Consider the following 26,069-nt stretch of genomic DNA (forward strand, 5'->3'; position numbering starts at 1 on the left):
CATTTAACTAGACTAAAGGAAATAAATGAGATGGGGTCCAGCTTTACTCGTCATTGTGCGGCTAATGCCATCGATATGTGCCACATCAGGATTCTTCCTCCCACAAAATAGATGTTTTATCCACAGGAAACTTTTCCCCTCAGTGTTACTACAGGGCATCTGTGATACCAGGGGCACATTTTGAATGCTTAAATTGGCAACCCAGGACCTGTGCATGATGCACCAGTCCTCCACAGATCACCCATGTACCAGCAGGCCCAGCTTTTATTGGGAGACGGATGATCCATTATGACGCCATACCACCAGCCTGTAGTAAGTAGGAGCACTCTATGATTTTGAACACACACACACACACACACACACACACACACACACACACACACACACACACACACACACACACACACACACACACACACACACACACACACACACACACACACACACACACAGTGTGCTGGTGTCTGATCAGTTTTAAATTTCTGAACATGTAACAGTCTCTAACTCTTCAGTAAAAGCTCTTGTATTGCAGGAGTTCCCAAAGTGTGGGTCAGGACCCCCTGGGGGGTTGCGAGAGACAAACGGGGGGTCATGAGATGTCTAATGTTTTTTTTAAAGAAAAATAGAACATTTTACCCATTTACAGTAAATAATCTTGACAAAAATAGTATCTAACCTTGAAATAAAACCTTGAAAATAGAAAATGTAATGAGTTTTCTGCCTTTCTTTTTGCCAGATGACTCCTAAGTTTAGGGTTAGTGAACAGGTAATTATCAAAAGCACCAGTAGCAGCAGGTTAATTCATAACAGCACAGGAAACACAGACACATGCTCATATAGGTAGGGTCATTTTCTGCAGACCAGCTAAATGAAGCCACATTAAATCACTTTGAGGGACAGTGGGGGTCGCGAATCTTTGGCACCTATATTTTGGGGGTTGTGGGCTGAAAAGTTTGGGAACCCCTGAGCTAGGGTATATGCATTGAGTCAGCATCATCACAACCCCTGTTGTAGTGCATAGAAACACTTTTCATCATGTTAACAGGAGTAGAGTTTTTATATTTCAGAGATCATTTGAATAAAAACATGTTTTCAGCACGTTGTCCTTTTTTAACTTGAGTTCTAAACAGAACTGAGCAGACCACACCCACTGTGATGTCACAGATCTGCCTGTTATAAAACAGTTGTGAGGTAAAGTCTATAAACTGGACAGTTTGGTAGACTTGGGTCAGTTTACTCATCAGCACTGAGAGGAAACACACACATTTGAGAGGAAAGAGATTTGATTGATTCTGAACTTAAAGAGATTCACGCCTGAAGGTTCATTCTCCACCTGTGAAATATCACACTAAGAACACCTGACAACATGTCTGCAGGTAAGACTCAACAACATGCCACATGATGCTGAACGTCCTCTCACACTGAACACGCCGTCCTCACATCTTTTCTCTCCATGTTCACCGTCTCTCTCCACAGGCACCGTCAGCACACCTGAGTTTCACACAGGTGACACTCTGCTCAGCAGCTCAGCTGTTTACTCCATCATGAAGTTCATTGGTGAAGGGGTCTTTGGCAAAGTGGCCAAGTGTTGGAGACGGGACACCAAAGAGATCGTGGTGGTCAAAATCCTGAAGGATGACCCTGATTTGCCCCAGGACTCTGAGACTGAGGTTTGTTTCTGACTCCAGGTGGTTTTTAGGACATGAAATGAACTCTGTAGTTTCTTTCTTTATTAGGATCACCATTACTGTAGCACAAGCACAAGCATCTGCTATGCTTCCTGGAGTCTAACACATATACAATCATGCACACTCACACAATACAATAAAACAAGACAAACAACAACAAAACAAAACAGCTCCTCATAATGAATTACAAAATAACATACAGAAGAGAAACAAATTGGTCATTTATTTGGCAGATGTCAACACAATTCCATAGTAACGAGTCAAAATGAATGTCTTAACTTTCACTGTACCTCCAGATAATATGATGTTCATCCACACATATATGAATGTACACATTCACATTTAACATCATCTGAATGATCACTTATGTTACTAGGATCATGTGTTTTAACATATCAAATACAAGAAAAGGGTAAAAAAAATTCAATTAGAATTATTTCACTCTTATCAAAGAAGCAGTTCTACCTTCATCCAAGTTTACTAATTTCATCAATATCTGTTTTCTTGTTCAATAACTCAGGTGTGTTTTTTTCATTATGTGTGATTAGAGATATGAAGATATTTTTTTAACAATGATTTGAGGCGGTCTTTATTAACTTCTTGAGTTATATGCACCGGCAAAGACTTCCACCCAAGCATGGCTCTGTACAGGACTGTTCTCAGTATCATACCTGTTCTCACCTTTGGTAGAATCAGAGCCGGTCCTAACTGACTTGGTGCCCTAGGCAATATTTTAAAGGTGACATATCATGCAAAATTGACTTTTTAATGGTTCTCTACCTGAAATATGTTTCTCTAACATGTCTACAAACCCCCCGAGAATGAAAAAAATCCATTCTGCCCCGTTCTGATTTCTCCACCTTTCTGTAAATGTGTGTGAAACGAGCCGTTTCAGACTTCCGTGTTTTTGTTACGTAACAACAATATCCGGTCTGTCACGGAGTCAGAGCTCGGAGCTTGTTCAGCCCATAGACTGTATGAAATAATACTGAATCCCCCCTCCGTTTTTCATTACCTGCACAAATGTGTGCTAACAAGGAGCTTAGGAGGGAGGCATGCTAGTTGTAGGCTGTCTTAATAAAAACAAAGGTCGGTTTTACTCCCCACGTCTGCAGATTTGAAGATCTAGTGGATGATTTTTATTTGTCATGGAAAAGTGCTAGCGCTAGTTAGCATAGCCACATAGCTACATGTCGTAGCTGTAGCTGTGTACCAAGACACACGTCGACATACTGACAAATAAAACAACAAGAAACAGAATCCGTGACCAATCCTTCAGAAAGGTCCCGCTGCCTTTCTGGCAGAGGTCGGTTTTACTCCCCACGTCTGCAGATTTGAAGATCTAGTGGATGATTTTTATTTATCATGGATAAGTGCTAGCGCTAGTTAGCATAGCCACATAGCTACATGTTCGTAGCTGTGTACCAAGACACACGTCTCCATACTGATAAATAAAACAACAAGAAACACTAAATCTGTGACCAATCCTTCAGAAAGGTCCTGCTACAGGCGCCTCTCCATCAGGATCAGATTCTGGATCAGATTCAGAGGGTTGAAGTAACGTGATCTCTGAGCAGCCGTGTATATTCAGCCAACATGTAAACATTAGATCAACGTGCTGGACAGCTGAGGCACATCCACTTCCTGAGGGGGCGTGGTCAGAGAGAAAACAGAGTGTTCTGAGGAGGACTGAAGAAGAGGACTTTTCAGGCATGCCAAAATCTGATTTCAAAGTGTTTTTTTGAGCATAAACTTTAAAGACATGTTTTGGGGACCTCTTAGACCAATATATATTGATGAAAAAAGCGTGATATGTCACCTTTAACTGGTGCCCCTTGTATTGTAACCAACTCCACCAACAATCACATCACACACACACTGAAAGACACCTGACATCCAGCTTTATGTTTAACAGGTTTCCTTTGTTTTAAAATAAAAATGACCTCTAAAAGAACATTAATTAAATGGTAATAACACTGATATTTAGCATGGGACAAAAATACAATTTCAAAATACATAATGTAGTAGTAGAATTTATTCAGTCATTATATAACACAATACTTTTTACAGTGCAGACACTTTCAACAAAGCAACAGCAATGTGTTAAGTGATGACTGACAAGGCAGAAGCAAAATGCTTATTGCAGCTTAGCCTACAATTTCTATCTGATTAAGCTAACAGCTTCCAAAGTGTAAAGAAAACAACAAAAACAGTAAATCATGAACACTCAAAGACTTCAAAAACTGATTTGCAAACCATTATTTTTTAAATCAAAAGTGAATCACAAGCTTTTAAATGTATACTGGCATCATTCTGCAATTTAATCAAAAATTAAATGAGATAAAACAATATTGTTTGTCCTCTATCTTCACATTTTCTTCCTCACTCATTTAGCGGCACCCCCTATGGACGGCCAGTGCCCCTAGCATTTGCCTATACTGCCAATGCCACGGGCCCTGGAATGAACCTTTCTACTGTTGCACATCTGGTTTGATGCTTATGTTATGGGTTAGGGTTAGGGTTAGGGGTTAGGGTTAAGGGGTTAGGGTTAGGGGGGTTAGGGTTAGGGTTAGGGTTAGGGTTAGGGTTAGGGGGGGTTAGGGTTAAGGTTAGGGTTAGGGGGGTTAGGGTTAGGGTTAGGGGGGTTAGGATTAGGGGGTTAGGGTTAGGGTTAGGGGGTTAGGGTTAGGGTAACCCTAATTTGTAATTTTTTTAAATCTTGAATTGAGACACAGGTAGGGTTGCAAAGGGGTCGGAAAATATCCGGAAAGTTTCCGGTAAATTTCCAGGGGAAGTTAAGCTGGGGAATTTTGGAAATATTCCAAATTTGAAACTTTCCATGGGAATTAATGGTAATTAATGGTAATTAACTGGGAGTTAACTGGGAATCGAGGGTAATTTAATGGAAAGGTATCATATCCAAGCATAAATATTTGTTTTGTTATGAGCAGTCATCCATCCAAAATACTACAATTGAAACAGATTTATTTGTAAGTAGAACTTTATCAAGTGTTAAATATTTTATTGAACAATCAATTCTTTCATTGAAGAACAAAAACATGAATGTTGAGTTAAATATTACTCATCCCCCCGACCCAACCCATTCAAAAATTAACAAAAATACAATCCCAACAAAGTCCCATTCAAAATGTTAAATGAAAAAGCATCTTCCCTCAAGTTTCTCGAGCCTAGCCTCAGGATTCTAGAAATCATTTCTACATGTGATGGAGGAATGCACAGTGCATGTAGGGGGCGTTACATTTCATTTCAGTGTTGGTTCATCAGAGGACGTCAGGCTGATAATCTGTTGTCATGTCTCCTTTTTTCTGACCAGGAGTCCATCTTAAACCTGGTCTCTGTCCTGAACCCAGACACCCATAACCTGGTGAGGTTCTTTGAGAAGTTCCAGTTCATGGGACAGACGTGTTTAGCGTTCGAGATGCTGGACAAGACTCTGTACGACCTGCTCCAGGAAAATAACTGGATGCCTCTTTCTCTGTCTGCCATCCGGCCTATCGCACAGCAGGTGTGTTTTACTGTAACACTGAGGTGACACGCTGCAAATAATTCGGCACTTGCCAAGATTTAAATTTTTAGATTGAGACATGTTAGATGAATGACCTTGTTTTTAGAGTTCTTTACTTGTTTTTAATCTTTGCATGGTTGAATCTTAAATTGATTATGAACATGTCTTTTTTGTCTCAATTAGTCTGTGAATCTTAAATTGAGTGAATGACTGTTGAAATAAGCTACATTGGTGGTCTCACCTAAAGTCTCATCAAAGTAAAACTTGTTTCAAGATTGATTAACAACTTCAAGTTGGTTAATTTAAGAATAACACATACGGCATCTATTCAAGACACAATGTATTCAATAGGATGGCTCAGACTTCTTTAAACACATGTATTTGTTGAAATAGATCACTGAGGTTCCTGCAGATCCTTAAAATATCTCTTTACTTTCTCGACGTCTCAAATTTATATTTATATTTTATATTTTTGTGGATTGTCTTTGCATTCCAACCTAAGACATTTACAGCAGCTTGTGTCTTGTTGATTGCTCACAGTTCGGCTGTGCAGAATGGATTTGTTTTGGTTTGGCTCTAAAGACTGTGTTTGAAATGTCTTGAAGTATGCATCAACCCTGAGCCACTATTAATAGCGTTCTTGATGTTATATGTTGTTAATCCTGACATGTTTTAAATGTTGCCAGTAATCCAGCTTGCTGTTGTGGTTTCTGTAGAAACATTTCAGAGGTATGTTCTAAGAATAAGACCTGGTTGAAAGATTTTAGTTTTGGTTTTAAGATAGATTAGGCTTTATTTTAAGATGAGCCAGCTTATATCAAGAAACAGCGTAATCATAGTTTTCTAATCATTTTTTTTTAACTTTAATTTGTTATTTTTCTTGTCCCCAGTTCTTAATTTGCTCAAATTAAAGCTACTGTGAGGAACTTTTGATTTATATCAATTTTGGCGCCCCATTGTGGACAAAGTGATACCTCTTATCTCTTGTTCTGTACATGCAAACGTAGTGTTTTCAACAAAAACCTCACCCTGCTGTCTTTTAACAGCCAGATTTATCACTCAATGTGATTATTTGCCATGAAAACAGCTGAAAAATTATGTTTTTAAAGCCAAATGTCAACCATGTGGTCTGATACCTACCCCCTCTGAGTGGTTTAAGGCATTAAAAATGACAACATAGAAGGTATCAGTGTTGTTGTTTATGGTTTTGTTTGCTTTTGAAGGTCATAAAGAGGCATCAGTGTTGGTTTCAGTCTGTTTTCTCAGCTGGTGAAAAACTCCTCCTAGTGCCTTTAAGTATAGAAAATAAATCAATGAGATTTTCTTTGCTTATATTCTGTATATTTCACTTATAACTCTGCTGTAGGAAGTTTGTTTTCAAGTGGTTTGAGCTAAAAATCAGCATATTCTACTTATTTCAACCCTTTTAATACTTTTCAGAGCCTGCTTATTTCTAGATTTAACTATCTGATTTTAAGATTTCTTATCAAGTAAAACTAACTTGCTGCATGGACAGATCATTTCACTAGTTTTAAGAAATTCCCTTTTTTGCAGTGTACAGATGTTACAGGAGTGACAGATTTGAACACACACACTGTCTGAAATCAGCCACTGATCACTGTACAGCTCACTGTCAGGGGAATTTAGCATTTAGTAGAGGGACGTGTGTGAAAGCAATTTTGGAACATTTTGAGGGAGCTTCTGAAAGTTTTTACAAAGTTCAGTCGTGGATGTGTGAAAGTGGTTACAGGTTTACACTCACTCCTCTAAGAGATAAAATCTGTTGGATAAATCCCCATGATGTTCATCTTTGGAAAAGCACTGTAATATTTGAAGCACAAGTGATTCAGTGTCTATACATCTTATAGCATGTACCTGATGTTCTGCCATAAGTTCAGTCCTCACTGACCCCTGACTCTAAACCTCACACAGCAGCACATGAAACTGAAACTGTCTCTGGTTCTGTCCCTGCAGCTGCTGGTCGCGCTGGACGCCCTGAAGGGTCTGAATATCCTTCACATGGATATCAAGCCGGACAATGTGATGCTCGTTCACGCGGACCTGCCCATCAGGGTCAAACTAATCGACTTTGGTTTAGCCATTACAGCTGACCAGGTCCAGCGTGGGCTTGTGGTCCAGCCAATTGGATTCAGGTGGGTTCATCCTGTACAGCTCACCTGTTCCTTCAGCAGAGATGGAGTCCATGCACGTTGCTCTCAGAGTTTGTTCACAGGTATCTAATCTTGAGTTCTTGTCATCCTCCTCAGGGCTCCAGAGATCTCCCTCGGTCTTCCCTACACTGAGGCGATTGATGTATGGGGGGTCGGCTGCATCCTGGCCTGCCTCTTCCTGGCTGACTACCTCTTCCCTGTGCATTGTAAATACCTAATGGTATGTGGTCTACCTGTGTGTGGGGGGGGGGAGCAGACACTTTCTGCAGAGAGTCAGCTGACAAGTGTTTATTCGTCTGCAGATGAAGTCCATTGTGGAGATTCTGGGTCAACCAGGGGACCAGCTGCTCCAAGCCGGGATGTACACCCGGGGCTTCTTCATTGAGGAGGAGGAGGCAGCAGCTGAAGGGTCATCATGGAGGTTTATGGTACAGTAATCACGTTCCTCTGTGTCTCTCTTGGTTCATAGTTTCATTTGAACTGCTTCAGATGTTTCTCATGTACATGTTGATCCTTTAGACACCTGAAGAATTCACAGCAGCCAATAACATCCAGCCAGAGGAGCCGGCCATACACCCTAACTTCCCGAGCTCTCTGGACGCCCTAGTTTATGTAGGTAGTCTCTGCTGTACTCACTGAGATTAACCAGCACCACTACAGAATCTGTTCTTAGCGTTAGAGACTAAATCCTCTGACCCTGATGTGTTTGTAATTCCAGATGTTTCTACCAGAGAGTGACGCTGAGCTGAACGACAGGGTGCTTTTTGTGGATCTGCTGAAACGTCTGCTGCATCTGGACGGGGATCAGAGGATGACCCCGAGTCAGGCTCTGCAGCACCCGTTTATTACCATGGCTGCCCTTGACTCTGGATCAGAATTGTAAGTGACTAAGTGATTCTGGGAGGAGATAACACACTGTGGACTTTACTAATTGATTGATTGAGTGAGTGAGTGAGTGAGTGAGTGAGTGAGTGAGTGAGTGAGTGAGTGAGTGAGTGAGTGAGTGAGTGAGTGAGTGAGTGAGTGAGTGAGTGAGTGAGTGAGTGAGTGAGTGAGTGAGTGAGTGAGTGATTGATTGATTGATTGATTGATTGATTGATTGATTGATTGATTGATTGATTGATTGTCGTTGTTGTTTGTCCAGTCTGATCAACTCCAGAGACATGATGGGCATCAGCCAAAAACCAGACCAGGAGTCAGGCTCTGGTTCCTCTGGTCTATGTTCTGATCCCTCTAATGATGATCAACCCTCTTTGTCGTTGGTTGGAGACACAGACCTGGTGGCTGAATACGATGGTCTCTCTAAAGGATCATCAGATGGACTATCTGCCGTCCCCTCCTGTGGAGCAGGTTTAGCGTTCTGGCGGTCTGTAGGAAGACTAAAACTCCTCAGCTCTGAAGAAGATGTCAGCTTGTCTGATGGAGAATTACCTCAGATCCCCCATGAACAAAAACCAGACTCTTACCCCTCAGATGGAGGTCTACCTTCAGGCTCCCCCGATGGTGATTCTGCTTCTTTGTCCTCTGACGGAGGAGAACAATCCGCTGAAGATGCAGCGACTGCTGGCTCATCTGATGGAGGTGTACCTACGCCCCCTGGTGATGAAGATGAAGCCTACTTGTCTCCTGAAGGAGCAGCTCAAACAGACTCCTCTGCTGTGGCCTCAGCTTCCTCTGGACGCATCAAAAAAATGAGGAAGAGGATATGCAGATTTTTCAGACGAGTGGGAGCCTCTCTTTGTTGTTGCTGCCGAACTGAGGAGTGATCAGTGTTCATCTTCTGATCTACTGATTATAAAAATGTGTTAAGTTTTATTTGTGTTTACTCTGCTTCATTTAAAATAAAAAGTGCTGACTTGAACTGAAACGGATCCTCTTTACACGCTGAAAAGTGTCAAAAAGTAGCTCTGCTTGTAAAATGTGATGTTTATCTGTTTACAGTGATACAAAGTTTTACATTAACATATTAGTATCTGGAGAAAGGTATAAGTTATGAAGTTTATTGAAGCTGCTCATTTATTTATTTATTTATTTTAAACTTTTTGATTAGACTCAGCCAATAAAACACAAAACAACAGTGCAGCCATTAGACTCAGAGGAAGATCTCATGCTCAAATATTTCATTTAAAAAATAAAATGGTCAGTGGTCAGCATGGTGCAGTCTGTGGCCTCCGTTACTGTTTAACAGTCTGATGGCGGTGGGCACAAAGGAGCACCTGAAGCGTTCAGTCTTGCACCGTGGTGGAATGATGCGCTGACTGAACGAGCTCCCCATCAGCCACAGCTCATCATGGAGAGGGTGAGAGGGGTTGTCCAGGATGGCTCGCAGTTTGTCCATCAACCTCCTCTCAGCCACTGACTCCAGACTGTCCAGTTCTAGGCCAACCACAGAGCGGGCCTTCTTTACCAGCTTGTTGAGCTTGCTGGCCTCACCCATCTTGATACCTCCAACCCAGCACGCCACCGCAAAGAACAAAGCACTGGCCACCACAGACTGATAGAAGGTCTTCAGAAGCCTGCTGCAGACACTGAAGGAGCTGAGTCTCCTCAGGAAGAACAGTCTGCTCTGTCCCTTCCTGTAGATGGCTTCAGTGTTGGTGGACCAGTCCAGATTATTGTTTATTTGGACCCCAAGGTACTTGTATGAGTCCACCCTCTCCACTTCCTCCAACTGGATGAGACTGTTGAAGGAGAAGAAGAGAGAGTGGTCGTTGTTTAAGGAGAAGAAGAGAGAGTGGTCGTTGCTGAAGGAGAAGAAGAGAGAGTGTGGTTGTTGAAGGAGAAGAAGAGAAAGAGTGATTGTTGTAGGAGAAGAAGAGAGAGTGGTTGTTGTTAAAGGAGAAGAAGAGAAAGTGTGGTTGTTGAAGGAGAAGAAGAGAGAGTGGTCGTTGTTGAAGGAGAAGAAGAGAGAGTGGTCGTTGTTGAAGGAGAAGAAGAGCGAGAGGTTGGCAAATTGTTTAATAACTAATGTTTCCATTTACAGGAGAGCTTCTGGTCCTCTTGGGCCACAGTTGATCTGAAAGGTTAGGTACAGAGTAGTTCACTCTAGAATCTGACCACTAGATGGCGCTAATATTCCCATTTATACACACTGTGTCCCTAAGAACAAAACTTTTTGCTGGTAGTGGCTGGATGATAACGTTAGCTGTGTTCTGATGGTAGTAACTGGATTATAAAAGATGTTTTTTTTAAACTAAAATGTGTCTGTATATTTCCTCAGATTGATTCTCAGTATGGAGGTGGTGAAATATTAACAATTGAATGTTAGAGTTAAACGACTTACACCCTGACACAGAGCAGTATGATGTCACGTCCCTTTGGATACAGACGTGTCCTGTCAGAGAGGAACAACTAGAACTGTGTGATGTTAGAACTTGAACAAACCCAGTATCAGTGTGAGCCTGCTGTGCTGCACTGGATGACCTCTGTTCGTCAGAGGGGTTGACTCAGCTCCGTATTGTCTCACTCATCTGGAGCCTAATTCTATCCAAAGAGGACACAAGGCCCGTCCCCTCTCTCCCCATCCTTCTCTCCTCTCTTTGTTTCATCCCAACAGCCTATATTGTTTATATGGCAGCACTAAAAGACTGTCTCCCTGGTGACGACGTGACCCCTGCTGCTGTCGAACAGGTCCTCAGTCGCGGGCCTGATTGATGGTTGAGGGGCGGCCATAAAGACGATCTGCTGTGGCCTGATTAGGCCAGACAAACATGGCCCCCAAATGCTGACCAGCCAGGAATGTTTGTTTACAAGGAGGCATTCCTCCGTTTTCTGCACTCAGAGTCACAAACGTCAAGGTTTCAAATAATACGCTGCGTGATGGTGTAAGCTGGGATTATCATATATGTATCGAATGCAACTTTCCATTTGTGCTGATGACAGTTTTATATTGTTGTACAACAACTGTTGTAAAGGCAGTTGAATATTTGCAGAACACTTTTAAAATTGTTGAAGATACACTGCTTGAGTTGAAGCTTGTTTTAAATGCAGACAAAACTAAGCTTACATTGTTTAGCAACTCCAAGGCTGGATCACAAAGTGTACCAGTGGTGGTCACTGCAGAGGGAAACGAGATAGAGGTTGTTACCTCTTACAAATACCTCGGTATTTTGATTGATGACTCCCTCAATTTTAAACAGCATGTGCTGTACCTTGTGAGAAAGCTGAGGCTGAAACTGAGTTTTTACTTTCCAAACAAATCCTGTTTCTCTTTTAATGTAAAAAAGCATATTGTTTCTTAAACTTTTTTTATTTTTATTTTTTATTAAAGTGTTGCTTAACGATACAAGACAGGTGAGAGACATGACAATACCATACACAATATACAAAAAGTGAAAGACAAGACAACAAGTGAACATTACAGAAATTAGTGCGCAAATGTGCGTGTGCGTGCGCGCATGTGTGTGTGTGCGTGCGTGTATGCGTGTGTTCATTTGTGTGAGTCCGTATGTGTGTATTTGTGGGCATCCGTCTCCCCGTATGTACAACTGCATCAAAATAGGACAGTAATTTGGGACAAGCTGGGCGGGAGAAGGCAGCGAAGGCAATTCGGGAGGGGGGGGGACATCCCAAACCAAATCATTAGAATAATAGATAAACACAATCAAAATCAAAATAAATAAATAAAATAAAATAAATTAAAATAAAATAAAATAAAGAGGGGGTGAACTAGTTCAGTGGGCAAGCAAGAAGCCCGGTCAACCATAACAAAGGGCTACAATTCCACAACCATCACCACTAATACCAACAATAATAATAATAATAATATTAATAATAATAATAATAATAATAATAATAATAATAGAACTTATCATAATTCTTAGTACCATTTACACATTGACCTTAACCATCATCATCTCCGCCCTTTCCCCTCACCCGGAAGTCCCTCCAATTCCCTAAGCTCACTTTTTTTTTCTTTTTTTTTTCTCTGTTTATTCTATATATATACATATATACACACACACACATACACACATATTTATACATACATATATATATATATATATATATATACATATATATATATATATACATATATACATATATATACACATACACACACACACACACACATTTATTTATTTATTTTTTTGGGGGGGGGGTTGTTAGTTTGTTTGTTTGTTTGTTGTTGTTATTATAATTTATTTTATAATTTTTTTTTCCCTGATTTTGTTGGGTTCCTACAATTCTTATTGTCCCGGTATAGATGATGTAGTGGTAACCCAACAACAGCCGCCCCCCCCCCCCCCCGCCCCGCCCCCCGCAGGGTCGGGGGGGGGGGGGGCTGTTGTTGGGTTACCACTACGTCAATCGCGAAATCGCAACTTCCTGGAGGGACTGAGAGATCTTTGATCTCAATGGGACCAACCTGGTTAAATAAGGGTTAATTAAATAAATAAATAACGTTATATTCACCCCTTTTTAGGTAAATATGTACAACTTTCAGTCCCTCCAGGAAGTTGCGATTTCGCGATCGCAACTATCAACGCAAATTCAACCAATCAGCGCGTTTTTTTCGCGGCCCTGCAATTTTTTACAATCAGCGCAACTTTCCCGCAAATCTGACCAATTACCTCAATCTCAGCCCCTGTATGTCATCGGTTTTGTCATCAATTTGACTTCCTTGGAACATAAACAAAAGTCCTCACTTGATCGGCACTTTTCAACAACAAAACACGCACAGAGAACGGGTGAAAAGAGGGGACAGCAGGCAGGACAAGTGACGATGACAACGTTATTATTTATAGATTGAGGGGCTCAGTGTTAGCTTGGTCTCTACCTGCAGCAGGTGTGCTTTATGAACCAGCTCTCCTCACCTCCATGCATCTGTCTCATCTTCATTGAGGATTTTTACCCTTTCTTTTTTGACGTTGTTGCCGTGGTTACCGTAAAAAGCTCTGCATCTACAGCTTGATTTAATCCAGTTTGGTGAAACATCAGACACATTCAGTAAGTTTTGATCAACTCCTCGTCATCAAAGATGCAGATTAATTTCAGAGTGCCGTGAACTGACTGTGCATCAGTCGCTGCGAGGTGCATTCAGGGACCGTCGTAAATGTGCAATACAGTCCTTTCATGGCATTTTTCTGTGAATCAAGAGAATCAAAATACAGTCAGTGGCCACATCAAGAATGTTTTCTAAAAACAACTGTAATTTAGCGTATTTACTTGCCCCTGAGATGTTATTGGGGGACAAAAGCAAAAAAAAATAATCACAACTTTCACCGCAGTTTTTTCAAAAAGCTGTCGCAAATTCAGGCTTTTTGGGGACGCAACAATCACAAAAAAATCCCGCGAAATCCTGGAGGGACTGAACTTTTGTATTTCAAAGAATGTTCCATTTTCAGCTGTTCGAGATCAAGATGCTGCTTATTCCTCATGAGACATACCAGAGGAGTCACTTTCATTTCAGGTCTGTCTGCAACTTTAGCTTCAGGGTGAGACAAAGGAAAGGAAACAGATGAGGGGATTGTCACTGTGTTTCTGTCCTGTCGTCTACTGCTCTGCTGGGCCCGTTCTTCTGGGAAAAGCCTTCATCCTCCCTCCAAATGTAGGTCACTGGCCTTTTGTGTGCGGCGATGCGAGCTTGCTGAATGTTTGACGTTTCCATACCGCTCTTACAATCCCCGGGTTGCCATGGAAAAGCGCGGCGAGGCAGCGGCAGCAAAGTTACAGTGGAGGGAAAAGAGAGAGCAGAAAAGGAGGAGGTCAATTAGCCTGGCCCTCTTTTGTGAGCTTTCGCTGGCTGTGGCTGAGCGTGTTAATGAAGATAGGAGTTTGTTGACTTCAGGAGGAGAGCAGGAACGATCACTTAGATAAAAAAAGAGCCAGACAGAACCCTTTTAATGACTGAGGAGTCTCGTGTAGGAGCAGAACTCTTCAACCTGGTGAAAACACACGGGTCAAACGTCTCAGATTCACGTGGCTTCACTGACTCTGTTGAACCGTCTGCCATAAGCCTGAAAGTCCTCTCCTGGATGTTCGGTCTGTTGCTAATCAACCAAACTAAAGTGTGCAGAGTGTGATGTTGACCTGGAGCCAGTGAAAGAAGTCTGAATAAGAGTCTGCACACACACACACACACACACACAGCTTCCTCAGTTTGACTCCAGCCTCCAGTAACACAGACACAGAGAGGAGATCAGATCATCTATGTGAGCAGCAGACGCTTGCTTTTAAACTCTGTCTCGGGGAGTGTTGTTAAAGTAGGTCAGAGCCGTGTCACCATGGCGTGTGTTGCTCTGGGATGCACAGTGAAATGCCGTAACATCTCTAGCTCTGCATTTCTGTTGACTGCTGCTGTTTTTACGAGCCCGTCCCAGGACTGTAGTCCAGCCAACCCAGCTCCTCCCCGTCCTACGCAGCTGTCAGGTGGTTCGCTTCACCATGTTTAGTGTTGGGATTAAAGCAAAGTGCATTATGACACATTTTCTTCCACCTTATGATATTTTAGAGATAGACTGCATGCAGCACTGGATTTCACATGTAGTTCTTGTGTATGTAATTAGAGGTACAACAGCGTCAGCGTGTAGCATCATGTAAAGAAGGGGAATATAACCACTTTAAATAATAATTAACATTTACGTTAAACAATCTAACCTGTTGCTTTTTTGTGAAGTTGTGCACACTGAAAATATCAGCAACAGTTCTCCACATTTAACTCCAAAACGTCATAACAATGTTAAAGGAATTTTTAAGTCACTTTTTTTTTATCACGTTTAGAGGTACATGTGTGATCTTCTTCACATTTAATTTTGTTGTGAAAAATGTATTAAGATATCATTTTGTTGAATCTAAATGTTAAATCTAAATCTAAATGTTCACCGATAAATCTAAATGTTCAACAATAAATCAAAATGTTAAATATAAATATTAAATATAAATGTTAAATATCAATCTAAATGTTAAATATAAATATTAATATAAATGTTAAATATAAATCTAAATGTTAAATATAAATATTAATATAAATGTTAAATATCAATCTAAATGATAAATATAAATCTAAATGTTCAATGATAAATCTAAAAATGTTCAACGATAAATCTAAATGTTACATATAACTATTAAATATAAATGTTAAATATCAATCTGAATGTTAAATCTAAATGTTCAACGATAAATCAAAATGTTAAATATAAATATTAAATATAAATGTTAAATATAAATCTAATGTTAAATATTAATCAAAATGTTACATATAAATATAAATATAGATGTTAAATATCAATCTAAATGTTTAACGATAAATCTAAAAGTGTTCAACGATAAATCTAAATGTTCAACGATACATCCAAATGTTAAATATAAATATTAAATATAAATGTTAAATATCAAACTAATGTTAAATATCAATCTAAATGTTAAATACAAATATTAATATAAATGTTAAATATCAATCTAAATGTTCAACAATAAATCTTAATGTTTAACGACAAATCTAAAAATGTTCAACAATAAATCTAAAAATGTTCAAGGATAAATCAAAATGTTGAATATAAATATTAAATCTAAATGTTAAATATCAATCTAATGTTAAATATCAATCTAAAGTTTGAATAAAAATATTAATATAAATGTTAAATATCAATCTAAATGTTAAATATAAATCTAAATGTTCAACGATAAACCAAAATGTTAAATATTAATGTTTAATATAAATGTTAAATGTTGCTCAGCGATCCTAAATATTTAGCTGATATATAAATTCACACTGCCGCTTATCAGCTAAATATTTAGGATCGCGGACCAACATTTAGATTTAGATTTAACATTTAGATTTAACATTTAGGTTTAGATTTAAAGGTGACATATCATGCAAAATGGACTTTTTAATGGTTCTCTACCTTAAATATGTGTCCCTGTCTACAAACCCCCCGAGAATGAAAAGAATCCATTCTGCCCCTGTTCTGATTTCTCCACCTTTCTGTAAATGTGTGCTGAAACCAGCTGTTTCAGTTTTCAGTGTTTTTCATACGTCACAACGACATCCGGTCTGTAACGGAAGTCAGAGCTCAGAGCTTGTTCAGCCCATAGACTGTATAAAATACAACTCAACCCCTCCTCTGTTTTTCATTCCCTGCACACATGTGTGCTAACAAGGAGCTTAGGAGGGAGGCATGCTAGTTGTAGGCTGTCTTAATAAACACAAAGGTTGGTTTTACTCCCCACGTCTGCAGATTTGAAGATCTAGTGGATGATTTTTATTTGTCATGGAAAAGTGCTAGCGCTAGTTAGCATAGCCACATAGCTGCATGTTCGTAGCTGTGTACCGAGACACACGTCGACATACTGATAAATAAAAAAACAAGAAACACTAAATCTGTGACCAATGGTTCAGAAAGGTCCTGCTGCAGACGCCTCTCCATCAGGATCAGATTCTGGATCAGATTCAGAGGGTTGAAGTAATGCGGGTCTGTGAGCAGCCTTGTATTTTCAGCCAACATGTAAACAGTAGATCAACGTGCTGGACAGCCGAGGCCACATCCACTTCCTGAGGGGGCGTGGTCAAAGAGCTCATTCTCATTTAAAGGCACAGACACAGAAAACAGCCTGTTCTGAGCAGGGCTGAAAAAGAGGGATTTACAGGCAGACCAAAATCTGATTTCAAAGTGTTGTTTTGAGCAATAAACTTTAATGACATGTTTTTGGGACCTCTTGGACCAATATAAAAAAAAGCGATATATGTCACCTTTAATATCCTCTGAACCATTGCGTTAAAAAATAATTCACCCCACGTACAGTGTGTGCCGATAGAGAAATTAGCTATGTAGACTGAAGCCATTTTTTGAACCAGGCTGTAAACATGTTTATTTCTGCTATAAAGATTGTCTTCTTTAAATTGGTGTGTATGTGGTTTCTGGTGTTTCTGCAGCCAGACCCAAGTGGACGCTTGATGAACTGCAGTTTATAACACTTCTGCATGGGCTTCATATTTTGAGACCGGAGGTTGCTGCTTGGTTTCACCTGAACTCTGCTAATCCGGCGAAGAACACTGCAGGAGCCTGCATATGTCAACGGAGCTGTCAATCAAATAACTATGTAAACTTATAGTTAGGCCCATGGTCCATCTGTTAACATGAGGGAGGCGGGTGTTATGACCTATACTGCAGCCAGTCAGTACGTGAACACTCACAGCATCCCCTTTAATAAACAGTCTGTGGTTTCGTATCTTACAGATAGTAAACAAGGAGTTAAATAGAAAGTCCATTTATCTTATTACATTTCTTAGAAACTTCCTGAACGAGGGAACACCTACACTCTTTGCTGGGCTGGACACTGATGTTGCGATATCTCAAAAGAAAAACTTCAACATGTTTCAATTTCATTGGAACTTTAAGTCATGGATGTAGGTGAGCATACCAGCAGTTATCTGAATTCATTCAACATTGAACAAAGTGCATACTGTAAACACAGAGGAATGCTGTCATTTATCTTTACAGGCCTGAAACGCTAACAGAAGTTTACTTGTTTCCCATTTCACACAGAGCTTTCAATGCAGGGCGCTGAACCTTTTGTCTCGGTGGCCTCATGTTGCCGTATCTGCTCTCTCCTCATGAAAAAACTTCATGAAAAGTACAACAGTTTGTTTTCATATATCATTTCTTTAAAAGGAAGAGAGATCATTCACTGAAAATGAAATACAATAACAGACCTTAAAAGTAAAACAGCTATAGCACCTCAAGGTCTCTGCAGCACTCAAACGGAGGTTTAAACTTGTATTTGCCAATGCCTTTTGATATCACTTTCTAACAACTAAGTCAAAAGATCCATCAAAGGGTACTTGTGTAAACTGGATTCATCTTTCATAACTCCAGAGAAGACTGTGCCATTTGTTTCCAGTGGCACGAATCCAGGCATGTATGTGTGGTGTACACACCTCCATAAGAGACAGGCATATAGAGCATGGAGTTAATGCAGGAACGAGTACTGAGTTAGTTAAAGCTTTAAGCTAAGAGAAAAAGATTATATACATACCTTAGATTGAACTGCGACAGTACCAATGTGTTGTTTCCTTTGTGGGGGTAACGTATGGTTAGTTAGTCCCCTTCGTGCTGGGGTCTTGACTCATCCTGTCAGGATTCTATTTCCCATAACTACCTGTTAACCATACGCCAATATGCTCGAGGGTTGTGTGATCTCTCTTACCTCTTTTTGGCCAACGCGAACTGGGTTGCATTTCCAGGCTTGTGCTTGCGCCAGTTGAACTCGTGAACCAACACAACACGTGTTTGTTTTTCAGCATGCTCGAGCCCGTGGAAGAGGCACGTCATGACCTCAGATTCATGTGACCGATTTTCCCAGCAGCGTTAGCGTGAACTTCCCCTCACAACAACAACGATGGCGGACAACAGCAGCTTGTCTCCTTGGCCGACCGCTGCTTTGCCTTGGAATCCATTAGTCTTCTTTTTTATTTGTTCGCTGCAGGACAATGGAGGAAACACGTTTGGTTTGTGTTGTTGATCAAGGCAACCCCGCCCCTCACCCCTGACGTAAGCAGTTCACGGTTCTAGACCAGCAAAGAGTTGGAGCCTCTCTGGAACCGGTTTTCCGGTCCGGGAGCCAGTTCACTCACAGTCGAAACACGAAAAACTGGTGCTCCGAACCGGCTCTGGTAGTGCCTAGGTCAAAAAGGGGTAAAGGAGGACTTAAGACATTTACCAAATAAACTTGAAATCTAAGGATAACAACACAGAAAAAACATCACGAAAACAAAGGCACATTGTTTTGATGCTAACGGAAGCTAACGGTTGCATCTTCTCACGGTCTATGGTGTCAACAAGCAGAAGCTAAATGTGCTGGAACTCTTTTCAGAGGATTGATTTGACATGACACGTGATCAGTTTGTCTCTGGTGTTGCACATGTTAGTGAAAGTTAATAGCCATCGTCAAGGGGTTTAGACCAATCAGAATCAAGCATATTATACAACCAGTAATAACAAATAGTAACGTACAAACCTGTAGAGCACATGGTTGGCTTTTTGTAAAAAGATTAGATTAGATTAGAGAACTTTATTGATCCCCTGTGGCGGAAATTCATATGCCATTGTGGCGTGGGTCCAACCCGTATGCTAGCTGCTCTCCCTAAATGACCATCTTGATCTTTGTTGCATTGGTGGCTGAACTTTTAGATTAAGCACGAAACTGCAGAGTGCTAACTTTCAATATTACTTTCACATGTAAAGGGAAACAGTGAGTGGGGGAAAGTTACCAATACTGTAAGGGCCTGATCTACTAAGATCCCAAATAACGAGCGCTAATTTGCGTGTGCAAGTAATAATTTTGCACGCGCTATTTCTGGGCGTGTTGCGGGTGATCTACTAAGACTGCGTGCGCAAATGATAACGAGTGCAAAAGTGGTGCGGACCGCCCTATTTTAATGAGGATTTTGCGTGTGCTATCGGCTGTCACCATGGAGAGTTTGAGAGAGCAGAGTGGTCTTAAGCGATAAATGAAGTTTGAAGACATGGAGTTGGAGGTTTTAGTGGAGGAGGGAAATAAACACATCGGTGAACTCCAGCAGAGACATCTCAGCGTTAGAAACATGATTTGGGAGGCCATCTGTGAAAAGGTGAATGATGTGAGAAAAAACAGAAGATCTGCCCATGAAATAAACGCATCTACTCTTCTCCAAAACGCAATCAGTGTTTTGATGGAGTTTAGAGAGCGATTTGAGGAGGCTAAGTCTGCCACTCTTGCTCTAGAAAAGTTAGGCGTCACTTGGATGAAGACAGTCGCCTCACTGTCCCAGGGAGCAACTTTCGGGTGAACGTTTTCAATGCCTGATATCATCATCCAGCAACTGTCCCAAAGATTCACCAGCTAAAATGGAACTGGGAACATGTTTGAATCAATTCGCCCAAACACACTGCTGCAAGCACGAGATGAGGAGTTACGCAGAGCTGCCTGGCGCAGCTCAGTGAGCGCTCATTCTCCAAGTTAAAACTAACTAAAAACCCCTTCATGAGCACGATGGGACAGAATAGACTGAGTGGACATGTCATGTTATCTATTGAGAGTGACAGATCAAAGAAAATGGACATACAGTGCATCGTGGACAAGTCCGTGGAGCTTAAGGCTCGTCCAGACAGTGGTGAGTAGGACGAGTACTTCATGTTGATTTTTTGTTTATATGTGAACATGTGGGCCGCTGTGCCAATTTGACTAAACTTTATATCTGTTGATACAGTGACCTACTGTGCTCTCATTATATGAAAAAGTTAAAGTGAGTGTCAGAATGATGCGGTCGCTATCCGTGGTGCTGAACTGCTTTGAATTTGTGTTTTATTATTATTATTTTGTTCTCTTGGTTTGATTGACTAAAACATTTAGTAATGCTTGTAAACCCAGCTTTTGCGGGCATGTTGTAAAGCGATGTTATGATGAGCTTTACAGTGACCGCAGCCAAGTGTGCGTAACGCTGTGCCAGTTTGCACCTGCCTTTCAAACGTGCTAAATATAGACGCAAAAACAGCGCACGCTATCTGCTTCAGGTTTGATAGATCACATTGCGTGTGCTAAATGATTACATTTGCATCTCCTCCTCCTCCCAGTATTTTGCACGTCCTGATGATCTACATGTATTCTGCATATTCATGAAGGCAAACACGCTAAATGATTTGCGAGTGCTATTTTGCTCATTTGACAGACGCAATCCTCGGTGCTCCCGGTTAGTACGTCAGCTTTGTGCGCGCTATCAAGTTTGCACGTGTTTTTATACACGCAAACCTTTAGTAGATCAGGCCCTAAGAGTCACATCTTTGGTGTTGACAGTCTCCTCTGTTCTTTGCCCTGTGGAGTAAAAAGGCCCTCCGTGTGTATCCGTCCTCACTACCATCAGACCTTTAACAACTACATGTTGTCCTGTCAGTGTGTTAAGAGCAGGTGGCAGCTTTTAATGTGCTAGTTAAGTTTAATACATTAACATTTAATGGGTTTTACTGCAGTGACACAGCAGAGTGGCATCTCTGTGCTGAGCTGTTTAAAATCTCCATGTAGACGTACAGGAAGTCACGAAGCTCATCCATTTTCTGGCTTTCAGCTGAAACAAGCTAAAGAATCGTCTGGAATCACGTGCCACAACTTTAGCAGAACTTTCCTGACTTCATTCTGACTTTGCAAATTTTTTTGTGACTTTAAAATCACTTGAAAAATATTGGCGTCGGCATAAATCCCCTTAGAGGATATTTTGGGTTTGTGTCCAGCCCTGTCTCCCCCCATGGTCAAAGATGTGGCTCTTATTTTTTGCTGATCTGGTCATGTAAATGTGTAAGTGATGCTTTCTGAAGAGAAGTCTCCTTGTCCTGTCTTCGAAAGGTCAGATGTGTCACCACCCTCTCTGCCTTTGTGAACAAAGATTGATTCTTCTGCCTAAAACCTACCCGGCAACAGAGATTACAGACAAAAACAACTTTAAAGAAATGATCAGTCCTGTCTCTAATGGCCTCGTTTCCTTTTTGATGTCATTTAAAGACATCTATAGAAATTTAAGTCTGCTTCGTCACCAGCTAAAAAGCAAACTTAAAACTTAACTTTTTAATCTAGCTTTTCATTTGGAGTAATTTATCACTGGACTGCATTATAATATAAGCATTGCTTTAACATTTAATTATCTAATTTACTAATTTATTTCCTGTGTTCATCTGATTTTTTTAACTCTACATGTTTTTTAACTTTTCTCTCACTTATTTTATTATATTATATTAATTTCACTGTACTGTATCTCTTTTATTTTGTTATATTTTTCTTAATTTTACTGTATTTATTTTATTAATTTTACTGTATTTATTAATTTTATTTATTTATTTTAATGTCACTGTATCTCTTTTATTTTATTATATTTTGTTAATTGTACTGTAATTATTTTATTTTATTACATTTGGTTTATTTTACTGTATTGATTTTATTTTATTAATTTTACTGTATTGATTTTATTGTGTTATATTTTGTTAATTTTATTGTATTCATTTTATTTTATTATATTTGGTTTATTTAACTGTATTGATTTTATTTTGTCATATTTTATTAATTTTACTGTATTGATTTTATTTTATCATATTTTATTAATTTTACTGTATTGATTTTATTGTGTTATATTTTGTTAATTTTATTGTATTCATTTTATTTTATTATATTTGGTTTATTTAACTGTATTGATTTTATTTTATCATATTTTATTAATTTTACTGTATTGATTTTTTGTGTTATTTTGTTAATTTTAGTGTATTTCTTTTATTTTATTATATTTGATTAATTTTACTGTATTGATTTATTTAAAAAGTATTTTAATTATAATCATGCCTTTTATAATTCTGCCATTGCTATTGTTTTCTGTCTCTTTGTTATTTTGTGAAGCACTTTGGGCTGCATGTTTGTATGTATGAAAGTTGATATATACAATAAAGTTGAGTTGAGTTGAGTAGATCTAAACACAGCTAAACAGAAGATACCATCACTGCATCTTTAATGGGTGTCAACATAGGTCTTACAGAGGGTTTTATAAATCTGGTATAATGGTCTTGATTGTAAAAGTCTTGCCTTTTTAAAGTCAATAAAAAGAAATCAATACTTGAATCAAATAAAATAGTTCAACTTAATTTAAGTTGCTGTATTGATTGAATAACTTTTGCACGATGTACTGTAGGTACAAAAAAAATTCATCATCTCAAAGTCATCTTATAAACCTTGGCACAGTCGAGCTACGAGTGCTCTGTGTAAATGTGTTCTACATTCGTTTGAACAAAGGGAAATGTAGAGGCCTTTGTGAAGGCAGCACTGAAGGGAAAACAGTTTTTGAGTCACATTGAGCTGCAACGTTTTTAACATTGTTTTCACTGACTCAAACAAACCTGCAACTGTTCTACACAGAGAATAGGGAGCTGTAGCTTCTATTCAATGCAAACACTAACAAGTGGAAGCTTGGGTGTTCACCAATGACTAAGTTTCACTGAACGTGACGGAGAAGGCTGGTGTGTAGCTCGATGAATAGGCAACAGGAGAGCAGGGCACGAGGGAGAGCCGTGTCCAGAAGCCTCAGTCTGCAGCAGCTTTTGTTCCTGTGGGCTCCTGTCCAGCTCTTCACACTGAGCGTGGGTACCAAGGCTGAATACTAATGGTGGGCTTTGTCTCCATCCATCTCCATCTTTGACTAGATTCTGGGCGCGAGAGATGTGGAGACTTGACTTTGGCAGTCCAGTTCTCAAGTATATTAGTCTCTGTGTGAGTCTGCCTGGACAGGTGTGTGTGTGTGTGTGAAGCCACACTAAGAGAGATGGACCCTGAGTTAATGCTGAATTCTTAAAGCAACATTCTTAATAAAAGTCAGAAAGATGGAGGAGACTGCAGGTTTCCAAGTGACTACATTTAAAGGGATTTTAAATTTCCAGTAAACTGTCTTTTATGAAAGCACGACTCTTTTGAGATGATGTGGAAGGTAAGATGGAGGGGAAACAAAAGTTGAAGGTAATGGTAGTATGTGCTAACTCAACCTTCAAACTGCTACAGTATATTAGCCGACACAGCCTTGGTGGCTAACCATTAGTATGGGTTCATATGTTCACGTATGTGTGTGTGAGCGCGCGCTCCCACGAGAGGGAAGCACCGCCACCCCTTGGAAGTCAAAGCAGAAGCGATTTAAGGTTACCTCTCTCATAGATCAGGTCTATACCTTGTTCTTTTATGTAACAGACTAAATATCCTTATGTTATTTATCTTATTTACAAGACAGGATGTCATTTCTGTCTCTACATGGCGTTCACAATTCTCCTCTGCTCTCTATCGCGCACGGCAGAGGCACATCCACTTCCTGAGGGGGCGTGGTCAGAGGGAAAACAGAGTGTTCTTAGGAGGACTGAAGAAGAGGGTTTTTCAGGCATGCCAAAATCTGATTTCAAAGTGTTTTTTTGAGCATAAACTTTAAAGACATGTTATGGGGACCTCTTAGACCAATATATATTGATGAAAAAAGCGTGATATGTCACCTTTAAAAACTCTGCATTGGCTCCCTGTTTCTTTTAGAATTGATTTTAAAGTCCTTTTACTTGTTTTTAAAGCTCTTAACAGCCTTGCTCCTCCATACATCACTGATCTCCTGTGCCCCTCTTAAATGTTCCTCGTGTGTCTCAAACAGAGAGAGAGAGCTTTCTGTTTTTATACCCCTAAACTCTGAACTCTCTGCCTCTGGACATCAAGACTCACTTTTTAACTGCATTTTAGATATTAAAACCTGGATGTCACATAACTTTTTACAGCTCAACCAGGAAAAAACGGACGTACTTCGGCTCAAAGGCTCAGAGAGAGAAACTGGCCTCCACACTCAACGTTCATGGACTTAATCCAAGCCAAGAAGCAAGAAACCTTGGTGTTTTATTTGATTCTGATTTTTATTTTAAACCACATGTTCGTTTTATCACCAAAACAGCCTTTTATCATTTAAAGAACATTTCTAGAGTGAGGCCGTTTCTCTCTCTGAGCAACACAGAGAGACTTAATGCACGCTTTTATAACCAGCAGGCTGGACTACTGCAATGCTCTCCTTTCTGGTCTTCCAAAGAACACAATTTACAAACTGCTGTTAATACAAAATGCAGCAGCGTTTTAGAGTTTTAACGAGGACCAGAAGGAGAGCACACATTACGCCTATTTTAAAATCTTTACATTGGCTGCCTGTTGCTTTTTGCATTGATTTTAAAATTATTTTACTTGTTTTTAAGGCACTGCATGGTCTCGCACCAGACTACATCTCAGAAATGCTTTTAGTATATAAACCAGGTAGGTCTCTCAGATCCTCCGGCTCCTCTCTTTCAGCTGTTCCTAAGAGCAGAACTAAAACATTTGGTGACACTGCTTTCAGCCACTACGCTCCCAAACTATGGAACAGCCTGCCGGAGGATCTGAGAGGAGCTGATAGAGATATTGAGACTTTTAAACGTAAACTAAAAACTTATTTATTCAGTCTGGCTTTCATGTAGAGTTTAACAATTTTATTACCTACCTTTTACTATAATACTGATTTAAATGTTGCTTTATTATTTTCATAATTTTAACTGTTATCTTATTCTATTTTTATGTATTTATTCATTCATTTATTTAATCTCATTTATCTACTCAGTTTTATTGATATTTGTAGCCTTAGTTTTATTTTTCAACTCTTATCCTTAACTTTTAAATCTATTTATTTTAGCTATTTTTATTCTTAATTTTGATGCTTTAACTTATTTTAATTACACATATTTTATTTTGGTGTGCATTAGTCTCTATTTTATTTTATATTGTTCTTATTTTTAATTTGTATTCTTATTATTTTTATTATTATCATTATTATTATCTTCCCTTAATATGTCTTGCCATTGTTGCATTTCTGCTTCTTTCTTGTTTTTCAATCGCTGTAAAGCACTTTGGGTTGCATTTGATTTGTATGAAAGGTGCTATATAAATAAAGCTTGATTGATTGATTGATTGATTGATTGATTGATTGATTGATTGATTGATTGAAAACAGCGACCTCTCTGTGTGTTTTTAAAAGTAAACTTAAGACTTACCTTTTTAATCTAGCTTTTAATTTGGAGTAGTTTATTTTAGCCTTTGACTGCATTATTATTTTGATTATTTTTCTTTTTATTATTATTGTAATCATTATTATTTAAATCATTGTTTTAACATTTATTGACCTTCTTTCATTATTTA

At 39.5% G+C, this 26,069-nt stretch overlaps 2 protein-coding genes across 2 annotated transcripts in view; both read left to right on the top strand.

Annotated features, from left to right (window-relative positions):
- Nucleotides 1-1,168: 1,168 nt before the first annotated feature.
- Nucleotides 1,169-9,252, top strand: LOC117819088 (homeodomain-interacting protein kinase 3-like). Its single transcript, XM_034692301.1, has 9 exons — nucleotides 1,169-1,376; nucleotides 1,477-1,670; nucleotides 5,023-5,214; nucleotides 7,189-7,367; nucleotides 7,482-7,605; nucleotides 7,688-7,813; nucleotides 7,905-7,997; nucleotides 8,104-8,264; nucleotides 8,530-9,252. Exons 1-9 carry the CDS (start codon nucleotides 1,367-1,369, stop codon nucleotides 9,149-9,151), a joined length of 1,701 nt encoding a protein of 566 aa, XP_034548192.1. The 5' UTR covers nucleotides 1,169-1,366; the 3' UTR covers nucleotides 9,152-9,252.
- Nucleotides 9,253-20,458: 11,206 nt separating this feature from the next.
- Nucleotides 20,459-26,069, top strand: part of adgrd2 (adhesion G protein-coupled receptor D2) — an 85,002-nt gene continuing 79,391 nt past the window's right edge. Inside the window, exon 1 of the mRNA XM_034691122.1 lies at nucleotides 20,459-20,478. The gene's annotated coding sequence lies outside the window, so the exon portion shown is untranslated. The remainder of the gene's footprint in view (nucleotides 20,479-26,069) is intronic.

Source organism: Notolabrus celidotus, chromosome 9, assembly GCF_009762535.1.
Source record: "Notolabrus celidotus isolate fNotCel1 chromosome 9, fNotCel1.pri, whole genome shotgun sequence".
Classification (NCBI taxonomy): Eukaryota; Metazoa; Chordata; class Actinopteri; order Labriformes; family Labridae; genus Notolabrus; species Notolabrus celidotus.

Excerpts from the sequence above, each read along its gene's own strand:
- LOC117819088 (XM_034692301.1), top strand. Across the intron at positions 1,671-5,022 it reads CCCAGGACTCTGAGACTGAG|GAGTCCATCTTAAACCTGGT; the intron begins GTTTGTTTCTGA and ends TTTTCTGACCAG. Across the intron at positions 7,814-7,904 it reads GGTCATCATGGAGGTTTATG|ACACCTGAAGAATTCACAGC; the intron begins GTACAGTAATCA and ends TTGATCCTTTAG.